This window comes from Carcharodon carcharias, chromosome 6, assembly GCF_017639515.1.
Source record: "Carcharodon carcharias isolate sCarCar2 chromosome 6, sCarCar2.pri, whole genome shotgun sequence".
NCBI lineage: Eukaryota > Metazoa > Chordata > Chondrichthyes > Lamniformes > Lamnidae > Carcharodon > Carcharodon carcharias.
In genome coordinates, this window is record NC_054472.1 from 75,085,947 (window position 1) to 75,098,916 (window position 12,970).

General features: G+C 49.6%; 1 protein-coding gene across 1 annotated transcript in view; it reads right to left on the reverse strand.

The window, feature by feature from the left end:
• The window catches only part of LOC121278803 (polyamine-modulated factor 1-binding protein 1-like), a 357,653-nt gene that overhangs the window by 268,635 nt on the left and 76,048 nt on the right, over positions 1–12,970 (reverse strand). The window contains exon 6 of the mRNA XM_041189256.1: positions 7,047–7,331. Within this exon, the coding sequence (XP_041045190.1) occupies positions 7,047–7,331 (285 nt within the window). The remainder of the gene's footprint in view (positions 1–7,046; positions 7,332–12,970) is intronic.

Here is a 12,970-nt window from a genome sequence, read left to right on the forward strand (position 1 = left end):
GGTTTAGGTTTTAATAAACTTGAAAAGTAAGAAATATGGTTAAGTGGCCACAGTTTGAGTAAATGATAAAATGATATCTTGAAAAACATGTGGGACAGAATTTTCTGCCTGTTGGGCGGGTGTGGACCCGATTGCTGCCCGCGATCGGGTGCACGGCGCCATTTTATGCAGGCGGGCTAATTAAGGCCCGCCCAGCGCGGAACACAGCTCCCAAGGACAGCGGGAGGGGTCAGGCGGTGGTGGGACTGCAATGACCACCGGGTCCAATGGCGACACAGTGGCCTGTTTTAAAAAGCTGCGGCAGTCTTTTAAAAGCTGTGAATTATGGCCAGTGGAAGTGCTCCCCAGAGCACTGCTGGTGAGCAGGCCAGGCAGGAGGGTAGGGCAGGGGGGCACTGTGTCCCTTGTTTTTCTGACGATTGCCTTGATACCCTCCGTGAGGAGGTGGCAGCACAGCGGGAGGTTCTCGTACCCCAGGATGGGAGGGGGAGGCCCCCCTCCATGACTAAATGTGCCTGGGAGGAGGTGGCAGAGGTGATGAGCTGCCACCATGTTGTGCGACACAACTGGATCCAGTGTCGCAAGCGCTTCAATGACCTGTTGCACTCTGGCAGGGTGAGGACCATGTTAGCATTGGTCACTTAATCCAGAAGATAGGCTTTCCCTCCTGGCATCCCCCCCGCACCCCCCAAGTCTGAGTGTAGTGACTGCATTGAATCATTGACAGCACGTGTCCTTCGCTGGGCCAGCAGATATTGCCCATGCTGAGGTCACCTTGAAAGGGTGGTGAAGAAATAGGTTTTGCACCTGCAGCATGTGGTACACTGAGACCCACATTACTGTTTTGGGGGCAACCTAGAGGAGCTGCGCCTAAGCTCAGAGCTGGAACTCCAGGACATGTCAAAGTCAGGGTGGTGACATGCTGGGAGGGGAGCTTCAAGGTGGTGTGGCACCGATCAATCTGCTCTCCTCTGCGCTTCATTTGCTTGTGCCTTCTTGCTATGGAAGGTTATATCGTGTGGTGCCAAAAGTGATGCAGACAGCATTTATCCAAGGGGGAGGACGGAGACAGGCCCAGGGTCTTTGTGTGAGTGTTCGGCAGCAGCAGGGTGAGGAGGCACTACAGCCCTGCAATGTCCCACTCTGGTTTGGGTGGGCCGTCCACAAAGAGAATCCAGGTACAAGTAGCACTAATCAATGCTCTTTTCTTCTTTTCAGGAGAAGAATGCACAAAATGCAACCGAGCGGCTGAAGAATGGCGAAGGGCCGTCCCAGTTGGCAGGAGAGCAGGAGGCCCTAAATCTGGAGAGGTGCCATGCGCCCAGGCCCACCAGTGTCAGTGAGGCTGGGATGCTACAGGCAGGTATATTTGCCCAGCCGTGAGGTCACCATTGTTCTCCCAACAGCCATGGCAGTGCTGAATGTTCAGTAATTGAAGTTAGTAACATGGCTTGAACATAACTTATGGAAGAATGAGCACATAATGATTCGGGGGACAGGGATCCAAACTGACATTGTCTCCACGTTTACTGATCCAACGTCATTGTTCTTCCTTTCAGCATCAGTGGAGCAGTGCTGAGAGGAGGGGCAGCAGGGGCCACCTCTGACACCTGAGAGCCCTGAAATTTCGGACTCACCAGCATCACACCATCTCTGCCAGGCAGGCATCAGCACTGATACTAGCACTTCGGTAGAAATTAGAACATCGGCTAGTGTCCTGCGGCACAGTGGTGAGGGCACTTCACAGTCGCTGGAGGAGCTGGCAGAAACAGAGAGTGTCCATGGCACCAACAGTCGGACGACTGCAGGGGACCAGGCACATGCTCAGTCGGTGGCTGATGATGTGCCTCTGGAGTTGTCCACAATGCAGCAAACGCAGGAAATGCGGCAGGTTGTGTGGGAGCATCTGGTAGAGATACACGAGGCTATGCTTGGCTTGGAGTCCGTGCTGGAGGACTCTATGCGGACCATCGCTGATGCAATGAGTCTCATGGTCAAGCACCATGCGGCGAAGAGCAGTGGGAAACCAGGGGATTGGGAAGCCTACCAAGACCAACAGAGGACAACTAAAAAAGAAATAAGGAGGGAGAATATTAAATATGAGGGTAAACTAGCCAGAAATATAAAAGAAGACTGCAAGAGTTTTTTTTAGATATATAAAGGATAAGAGAGAGGCAAAGGTGGACATTGGGCTGCTGGAAGATGACGCTGGAGAAGTAGTAGTGGGGAACAAAGAAATGGTGGAGGAACTGAATAGGTACCTTGCGTCATCTTCATGGTGGAAGACACGAGTAACATCCCCAAAGTTCAAGAGAGTCGGGGAGCAGAGGTGAGTATGGTGGCCATTACCAAGGAGAAGGTGCTATGATAACTGAAAGGTCTGAAGGTGGATAAATCACCTGGGCCAGATGGATTACACTCCAGAGTTCTGAAGGAGATAGCTGAAGAGATAGTGGAGGCATTAGTGGTGATCTTTCAGGAATCACTTCAGTCAGGGAGGGTCCCAGAGGACTGGAAAATCGGTAATGTAACGCCCCTGTTTAAGAAGGGAGTGAGGCAAAAGACAGGAAATTACAGGCCGATTAGCCTGACCTCGGTCGTTGGTAAGATTTTAGAGTCCATTATTAAGGATGAGATTTCAGAGTACTTGGAAGTGCATGATAAAATAGGGCAAAGTCAGCATGGTTTCATCAAGGGGAGGTCATGCCTGACAATCTGTTAGAATTCTTTGAGGAGGTAACGAGTAGGTTAGACAAAGGAGAGCCAATGGATATTATCTACTTGGACTTCCAGAAGGCCTTTGACAAGGTGCCGCACAGGAGGCTGTTCAGTAAGATAAGAGCCCATGGTGTTAGAGGCAAGGTACTAGCATGGATAGAAGATTGGCTGTCTGGCAGGAGGCAGAGAGTGGGGATAAGGGGGTCCTTCTCAGGATGGCGGCCGGTGACTGGTGGAGTTCCGCAGGGGTCAGTGTTGGGACTACAACTTTTCACTTCATACATTAATGATCCAGATGAAGGAACTGAGGGCATCCTGGCTAAGTTTGCAGATGATACAAAAATAGGTGGATGGACAGGTAGTATTGAGCAGGCGGGGAGGCTGTAGAAGGATTTGGACAGGTTAGGAGAATGGGCAAAGAAGTGGCAGATGGAATATAACATGGGGAAGTGTGAGGTCATGCACTTTGGTAGGAAAAATAAAGGCATAGACTATTTTCTAAATGGGGAGAGAGTTCAGAAATCTGGAGTGCAAAGGGAGTTGGGAGTCCTAGTCCAGGATTCTCTTAAGGTTAACTTGCAGGTTGAGTCAGTAGTTAGGAAGGCAAATGCAATGTTGGCATTTATTTCGAGAGGACTAGAATATATAAGCAGGGATGTGCTGCTGAGGCTTTATAAGGCTCTGGTCAGACCACATTTAGAATATTGTGAGCAATTTTGGGCCCGTATCTCAGGAAGGCTCTGCTGGCCCTGGAGAGGGTCCAGAGGAGGTTCACGAGAACGATCCCAGGAATGAAAGGCTTAACATATGAGGAACATATATGGAGTTTAGAAGGATGAGGGGGGATCTGATTGAAACTTACAGAATACTGAAAGGCCTGGATAGAGAGGATGTGGGGAAGATGTTTTCATTAGTAGGAGAGACTAGGACCCAAGGGCACAGCCTCAGAGTAAAGGGAAGACCTTTCAGAACAGAGATGAGGAGAAACTTCTTTAGCCAGAGAGTGGTGAACCTATGGAATTCATTGCCACAGAAGACTGTGGAGGCCAGGTCATTGAGTGTATTTAAGACTGAGATTGATAAGTTCTTGATTGGTAAGGGGATCAAAGGTTACGGGGAGAAGGCAAGAGAATGGGGTTGAACAACTTAACAGCCATGATTGAGTGGGGATGTGGACTTGGTGGGCCGACTGGCCTGGTTTCTGCTCCTGTATCTTATGGTCTTATGGTCATCCATGGAGAAGCTCCTCCAGGAGACCAATCAGGGCTTCCTGGGGCTGCGCTCGGACCAGCAAGCCCTCACATTGTCATTGACCTCAGCTAGTTAGTGCCAGTGGGGGAGATGGTCTGGGCACCAAGTTTCCCAGTTCGGTGCCCATCCATCCACGGTGAACAGGGAGGTCTGAAGCGACCTCACGTCAGCACAGCAGCTGCCTGTCATCTCTGCAGGCTCCTCTCAGGGCGCTCCGGATGTGGGCAGCAGCTCCTCTGCCTCTCTGTCAGTGACCATTGCATCCGAGGAGACTGCGACGACTGGGGAGATGTCAGCTGTGGAACTGGCAGCTCCATCCCAGGCGGGGCCAGCACAGGCTCCACTGGCCAGAGAATGGCTGCCAAGTCATTGAGGCCAACAGGACAGCAGAATGAGCAGGCTGTCTCAGATGCAACTCTCATCGAGAGGGCAGCATCAAGACGTAGCAACCGAAAACATAAACATAAGGCACCTGAGGCACACCACAGGTTTATCACTGTTGCTTTTGTGTTGGCCCACAATGAGGTCTTTATGAGTTGGTGTGATTTTTCACACCGTTGACATTTTATTTTCTAAAGTTCCTTTTGTTATAATATTAAATTCAGACATGTCACCATGGCTGAGCAGTGGTACAATAGGAGCCACACCTCCACAAGGGCTGTGGTGGAGAGAGCCATCGGTCTTCCAAGATGCGCTTCCGATGCCAGTATCGCTCAGGGGGTGCACTCCAATACCCCCCAGATCGTGTGTCGCTGATAGTCGTTGCATGCTGCGCTCTCCACAATCTTGTGCTGGAAAGGGGGGGGCGCTGTGGACGATGAAGACATCGAAACAGTGGCTGCAGCTGCACACAATGAGTCCATTATTGTGCAGGTGGATGGTTACCAATAATGTTGTGAGTGATTTGTGGGACATTCAGCTTTATTAACAAGGCCCTTAGTTAATGTTCCTAATCAGGCAGATTTTTCACTCAGGTATCGAGTATAGAGCCTGCAGCCCAGGCTTGTCCATATGTGGTGTGCTAGCTGAAGGTTCATTGTATTAAAACCTTCCGGGTGTCCTGCCTCCCTGGAGTATGCCTGGGTCAGCATCTACCCCCTCAGCATTTCCCTGTTTGTGCTCATCCTCGGAACCACTGATGGACTCATTGTACGCAGCCGCAGCCACTGTTTCGATGTCTTCATCATCCACAGTGTCCCCCCTTTCCAGCACAAGATTGTGGAGAGCTCAGCATGCAACCACTATCAGCGACACACGACCTGGGGGGTACTGGAGTACACCCCCTGAGCGGTACTGGCATCGGAAGCGCATCTTGGAAGACCGATGGCTCTCTCCACCACAGCCCTTGTGGAGGCGTGGCTCCTATTGTAGTGCTGCTCAGCTTCTTTTCTTGGATGGCGGAGAGGCGTCATGAGTCACCTTCTATCACCCAGCAGCCATCCATCCAGCCGGGCTGGAGCACGGAAGAGCCCCAGCACCTGGGTGTGTCTGAGGATGTAGGTGTCATGAGAGCTGCCTGGGTACCTTGCAGAGACTTGTAGAATCAGCATCCTGTGATCACACACTATCTGCACGTTCATGGAGTGGAAGCCCTTCCTGTTGACAAAGGCACCGGACTCACCTGCCGGCGCCTTGATGGCCACATGTGTGCAGTCTATTGCACTCTGGACGCAGGGGAAGCCAGCAATGGCTGCAAAGCCTCTGGCTTGCTGTGCCTGGCTTGCCTGGTCCTAACGGTAGTGAATGCAGGTCAATGCATGTCTGAACAGAGCGTCTGTAACCTGCTTGACACAAGTGTGGACAGCTAATTGGGAGGCACCACCGATGACCAACTGACTCCTAGAAGGAGCCAGAGGCATAGAGGCTGTGGGCAACTGTGACCTTTGGAGCCAGTGGCATGGGGTGTCCACCCACACAATTCGTGGAGATCTCAGGCCCAATCATCTGACAGGTATAGTTGACTGTCTCCCTTCAGAGACGGAGCTTCCTTCGGCACTGCACCTCAGACATATTGAGGTAGCTGCTTTGCCACCTGTATACCCTGGCAGCAGGATAGTGGCCTCTTCTACGGCCCCATCTGCTTTGGATTACCTCTTGGCCCTGCGCCCCTTGTGTCTGCGCCTGTCTTCCCAAAGGTTTCTCCCGTGGAGGCTGAATGTGTACTCTTGGCCTCCTCCTCCTTCTAGCCTTCCCTTCCTCCTAAGAGGAGTTGCCTCCAGAGAGAGTTCAACTTCCATTCCCAGGCTAAGGGAAAGCTTCCTGAAACTTGCAGGCCCAAAAATGATTCTTCACTGCAGAGTGCTAACTTGAAGGTTGTGAGTCCAGTCCAAGTAGCTGGTATGCATTTTGAAGTACTGCAGATCACACTGGCAAGTATCATTAATTTTGAAAAATCAATATTTCACAGAGCACACTCGTGACCCCACTGAGCCCTCTTATCCCACAAGTGGATGAAGTTTATACAAAGGCGTCCTACCCACCTGCCTGTTGCACCTGTGCTCTGACCCAAAAATTGCACGGGCGCCGAAAAATCACCATCAATTGGCGCCTCAAGTGGCCCATTAATTAACAGCAGGCGCGCATCGGATATCATTGCGTGCCTTCTCAACAAAATATCGTGATGGCGCACGGTGACGTTGGGATGCTCGCCTTACATCACCGCGTATCATTTTACACATCGACGTGCGGGTCCTGCCTCTACACACCAATGGGAAAACTCTGCCCGTGAAAAACTAAATGCCAATACTTTGATCTGATGCACTCAACTAAATTGGCTTGATTATCCATGTGTACATCAACTTAAATAATCATAACTTTTAAATGCAGCATAGTAATATTGTTTATCAAATTATATTGCTGTATTTCATTTATGTGAGTCTTCGAAAAATCATAGCAACTGGGAATTTCTTTGGAGGCTTTCCTGACCAGCCACTGTAACATCAGTAGATTAGGAGAAGGACGATATAGATAAACCATGCGCTGAACCTTCACCTAAGTTATGTTGACAATTGGTAGACTCCATTAGGAAATTTGCTCAAAGCACCTTAACAATTTTCTTAAACAAATATGCAACAAACCTGATCCTTCTGATTACAAGCTTTCTGGGAATCTGTAAGATCATTTTCAAGCTGGGTAATCTGCTGCTGCAGTTGTATAACCTCTAGATTGTGTTTATGTTCGGAAGCTGCTACATTTAGTTGAAGGGTTTGCAAAATTTCTTCAAGTTTTTCCACTTCAAGTACATAGTTCTCTCGTTGATCAGAAGATTTTGCTATCTCTGTCCTGAGATCGAATATGGTTTGCTCATATTCTCCAACTTTACTGATGTTTTCATTGCAAACATTTTTTACTGCTTCAAGTTCCTGGTAACCACAAAATAAAATATAAAAATAAACATGGCATACTGGCCATCCTTCAAAAATCTATCCAAAGTATTTAATTTCTGTTAAAGTACTGTAATATATGAGAATGAGTACATGCTATTTAAAAATAAATTTATAGCTGACTACGGGCATTCGCATTTCTTAACAAATATTTCAAATGTTTAATTAGTAGACTAGTAATGATATAAAACCAGTTATGGATACAAGCTTACATTATTCATGTGGGGCAGAAGCGCCCTTGGCAGCCTGAGAAGCTGGAGTGGATGGGGTCACAGGCAGGGGGTCCTGAGAGGAAGCCCCCTGGGTGTCCGCTGATGCTCATTCTCCCTGTGGGTGCCCAAGGGCACCGCTCTGACTCCTGAAGAAGAAGGAGCATCTGAAAGGAGCTCAAGGTGCCTTATCCCCATGTCACCTACATCTTGATGGTGCCCACTAGGGTGCGTGACCATGGAGTGTAGGGCCAAGCGCAAATCCAGCAAGACCTGCTAGACCAAGATCTCCATGGTGGTTGCCAGCCATCTGTCATGAAAGCATAATAATTTTCATAATATTTTTCTGGTTTATGTAAAGTAGGTTTATGGGGCTAAGTATAGTTAGGTCTGTCGATGTGTGATTTAATTACATTTGAATTCAAGTAGACTGCAAGCTTTGAATCATCAAAAGAAGCTAGGTGCTTAACATGCTAAAGAGTCAAGTTGGGTGCTGGCTTAGCATGTAAGGTGTGAAGGGGATTTTCATTTTTAGATAAATGAAGGGAGATTTGGATTTCAAAGGCATTTTGGTCTGTTTACAAATCAGCCAGATAAGCAAGGCTAATTTTTCCCAAAGTTAGTGACAATAAATTGTAGCAACATGTAAGTTTTTATGTTGTGAGAACGATACAGTTTCAAAGTCATATGAAACAATAAAATTTACATATTAAGAGAGAAACATATATAAAGGAGAATGAGGCTATGTATTAGGAGAAGGCATGGTGAGATCTAAAAAAGTATGTGAAATAGCCTTAATGAAGCCTCCAGTATTAATGTATAAGTCTACTGTCCACCAAAACTGAAGGTAGAGAAAAGTCATTTGGAATTCCACTGTCCAGGATATTGTGTTCATTTGCTGGATCTGTTTAAAATCCAAAAGTCTATTTTTAGACTGTTGCCTTAAAGAGGGTGTAACTGGGAGTCAGGTTAATTAGGAATTTTAGGAGTTATTATGATAGTAATTTGTCGTCTTACGTATGGGCTTGAAATAATTTATTCTGTTAATAAATATTTTAATTTAGTTTTTTAAATCTCTAAAAGTCTTGGTGGGCTTATTACTTCTGAATTCAGTGCACACACCTCGAAATAAATACAAACTGAAAAAATGGTGTGATAGCGTAATTGGGTTTCCCTTGGATTTGGTCCACCTGGCATAGACCATCTGCTGTGTCATAACACCTTTCCATGGTGACCTCGAGACGCTCGTATGTCATAGACACGACATCAGAGAGAAAGCGGACGGACTCCTCCATTATTTGCTATAGTCTGCTGAGTGACTCTTGAATCTCTGCCTGATGTTCTGCCACCTGCCAGTGCATCTCCAGCATTGACTTGGCGGCAGCTTCCAGAGGCTCATCATTTGACTCGGACTAAGCGGGTGGCTGGTCTCCAGGAGCCCTCCGAGTGCTGGAGACCTCGGCTGTTCCTGCCTCTGACTGCTGCAGGGATGTGTCAGTGAGGTGTTCCCCAAAAAGTGAGCCTGAGCATAATCTACAGCTGTGCCTCGCCGACGTGTGTGTCTTAGAATTGATGGAATATATGTGTGAGCGCCATGATAGTTATTTCAGAACTTACTCTTCAGATGTAGTCTGTGGGGTCACACTATTGCTGCACTGGCTTGGGGGCCTCGATCTGCTAGTGCTTGGAAAATAAAGTTTCAGTTAATGAGCATGAGCTAGATAAGACTGCATGTGACTCATTAGGAATGTCAGGATTTGATGACGTGATGGAGCTGTGATCTTGCCTAGGTTGCTGGGAGAGGCCAATCTCCATTTCCCTAAAGGGTCAATCCCTGTCCTCCCTAGAAAGCTTGGCTGCAGCCTCCTCACTGAGGGCAATGATGTCGGCCTTCCCTCCCCAGGCCTGTGCTTCCTCGTGCCTGTTGTGCACCAGCTTGGCCTGTATGAAGAAGAAAGAAAGACATGTGATGAGAAGGGATGGAGCAGAGGTTGGGGGAGATGCATGTTCCCTGTGTGTGGTGAGCTGTCCCCAGAAGAGCCAGAGGATGGAGTGTCAGCAACATGATAGATGGAATGGTGGTGATGTGAAAGTCTCAGTGAGAGAATGTGTTGATATGTGTCGCCCACTAATGGCTGCTTCAGATCCCTGAGGGGAGTAGCCATTTGAGTGCATGATGCTATGATGAGAGTTTGATATTGGGCGGAGTTGAAGGTTGACTTACCCTGGCGGAGCAGATAAGATCATTCATCCTCTTCCTGCACTGGATGGCATTTCAGGCGCGATTGCCAGCTGTGCTGATCTGCTCCCTGACAGCCTACCAGGTCTGCTGTGCTTCCTGCAGTCATATTTGGGATAGAGCCCCTGCCTGTGCACCTGCACCCCTCTCATCAAGGCCTGATGGGTGAAGCGGGGTGCTGCCTTCTTCTTGAGGCTTTCAGCTTCTTCAGGCTGCCAGGCAACTCTGGTGGGCTGGGGAGTGTGAGATTATGGGCGGAATTTTCCCAGAATTGCACTAAATGCAGTAGCGGGTGAGTAAAATGGAGTCCTACCCGCTGACAAAAATGGAGGCTTTCACGTTGCATCGCCCCAAGCCTACCTCATTATTTATTCACTCCTGCAAAGCATGCCGTTTCTATGGCGGGTGGGCTCTCATTTGCCTGCCCACCATCACCCTGCTGTTGCGTCACGTCTGCTGCCATCTTTAAAAGGCAGCCACCAGCAAATCGCTCATCGCCATTAGCTCACCACCGCTGCTCAGGAGACATGGCCAGCAAAGGAAAAAAGACTGTAGCCCCATGCTTCAAAGATGGGTCCCTCGAGCGACTGCTGGATGCCGTGGAAGCCCAATGGGATGTGCTCTACCCGCGCTCTGGCTGCGGGATGAGCAGCAAAGTCACCAAACCGGCTTGGAAGGCGGTGGTAGCAGTAGACAGAGTAAATGCCCTGCAGAGGAGGACAGCCACCCAACGCTGCAAAATGATCACCTCCATTCCTCCAGGGTAAGTCACTCTTTTCATCACTTCCAACACTCAGTCACAAGCCCATCACACATCCACAGGACCCTGACTCACTGCCAGTGAAAGGAACACCACCATTCACTCTTTCACACACACCGTCATTGTCCTCATCCCATCCACGGGACCAGTCACCACCTACACAGGCCAGGCATACTTATCATCTGGCCCGGCAGGTGTCCTGAAACACTCTCCCCATCTCTATAGCATGCAGGACAAACTGGCTCACAACAGGAGGCAAAGGTCACAGACAGGTGGAGGGATGCCGGAGATCAAAGTTCTGAATGAATTTGAAAACACAGCCAACCAACTGGCTGGCAATGACCGGGAAGGTCCTGTGCTGATGGTGAGGTCAGCGCTGCTCTACAAAGTGAGGATCCAGCAGTACAACATCCATCATGTTTTGTCCTCTTTCACAAGCACGTCCGCCAAATAGCCATGCAGTCCATGACCCAGGACCTCCAATCAAGCCACAAAGAAACCTCTGAAGAGGAATCTTGAGGCATCCTCTCTGAAGTCTGGTCACAGTGCTCACCCACACCCTCCGCCAGCGCAGAGACACACACCTTGGTGGGAGCTAGCTTTAGAGTAGCCTCGGGATTACAATCTGGTGAGCAGATCGCACTTTCTGATCCACAGCAAGCGGAGTCTGGGCTTCCGAGGCCGCCGGCACTCGGAGGACTGCTGGAGGCCAGAAACTTGTTGAGTCCGAGTCAGATGACGAGCCTCTGGACTTGGTCATGTCACAGTTGCTGCAGCTGCAAAGGCAAGCTAGGGAACATCAGGAAGGGATATCCTCTCTAGTCCTCAGATTGCAAGGTATGATGAAGGAGTCCTTCCCTCTTCAGGCTGAGGTGATAGCGCTGGCATTGCAACACACCGAGGTCAACACTGGCAGCATGGCGGCCACCATGGAGACTTCGGTCCAAGATGTCACTCCTGCACTGCTGCGCGGGCTTAACTCTGCCCCTGATGCCATATTTAGCCTCCAACAGTATGTACGCAAGAAAGGTGCTGGGCAGCTTGATCTCACTCCAGCTACCCCTTCTACTCACGGAGTCAGCCAGGGATCCTCCCCCACTCCCCCATAAGGAGGAGGATCAGCAGGTGCACACTCCAGACCCATCCACCCAGGTGACTCTGGGAGTGACTGGATCATCTGAATCCCCTCTTCCTGTGACCTTCACATATCCAGCTTCACAGGCCGATGAAGGGTGTCAGTGCCACACAGGAGGACCCCGAAAGCAGGCTGGGGCCTCCAGTCTTGGCCCCCCCAGATGAAGCCCACCAAAATCATCAGACAGGGCGTCACAGTCAGCAGGCTGCCTCCACCTCTGCCGTGGATGTCTCGGGACAATCAAGACGTAGCGGCAGGGTTAGGAAAGTTAGGTAAAAGTAGTTGCACAGCCTGCCCACAGGTGTTGATCATTTGTACATAATGTTCACTATTGTCAATAAACTCCTAAGAATGTCACCCTGACCGTGGCTCCTTGTTCTGATGAGCAGTGTTCTTGTCACTCAGATGTGAAACCTTTCTGCACAAGATAAAAGACAGGTGTCTTAGTCCAGGGCCTCTCCCCTGTGCTTTGTGCAGCCTTCAGACCACAGTACTAGTCCAGCCTAACACTCTCTGGAAATATTACTGATGCCTACACCTCGGCAGTGCTGGTCATTGCTGATAGAATATAATGGGCGGGTGCCACAGAGTTCTCTCGTATTCTCTGTGTGCTCTCAGCATCTTTAAGGTGGGGTTGGCCACCACCACACCAGCATCTGCACCCAGTGATGCTGTGCACCAGCTCCGGAAGGGCTGAAGTGCTGAAGGCAGACACAGCATCAGATGCATCTAAAGTTTCATGGCTGCGTCTCTGAAATGGACCTGATCATGGAGCGCAAGCGAACTGCCCTTGGCCAGACAGGAGGCAGGCATTCTCAGAGGCTATGTGAAGATCTATGGAGTGTCCTCACTGCATGTTGTCATCATCCTCCTGCGATTGAGCAACTATTAGGGCCTCCATTGCATCTCCATGATAGGAGCATTCTCACAGAGGGTATTGGCACTGCCATAAGTCAGGCTGGAGTCAAATGTTCACAACTACGATGTGAGGATCTATGGGGTCACCTCACTGCATGTCGTCATCATCCTCCACAAATCTGGCAGCTATGAGGGCCTCCTGAGTGCACCTGCCTTGTCTAGGCAGTGCAAGAGCTTCATCCCCGTCATTGGCACCACCAAGGACCCCCTCACCCTCAACCCCATTGGCGTCCTCCTCATTGGAGGAGATGTGCAGCTCCTCCACCTCCTCCTCAGCCAGTTTCTCACCCCATTGCAGCGCCAAGTTGTAAAGGGCGCAGCAGACGACGACAATGCATGATATCCTCTGTGGACTGT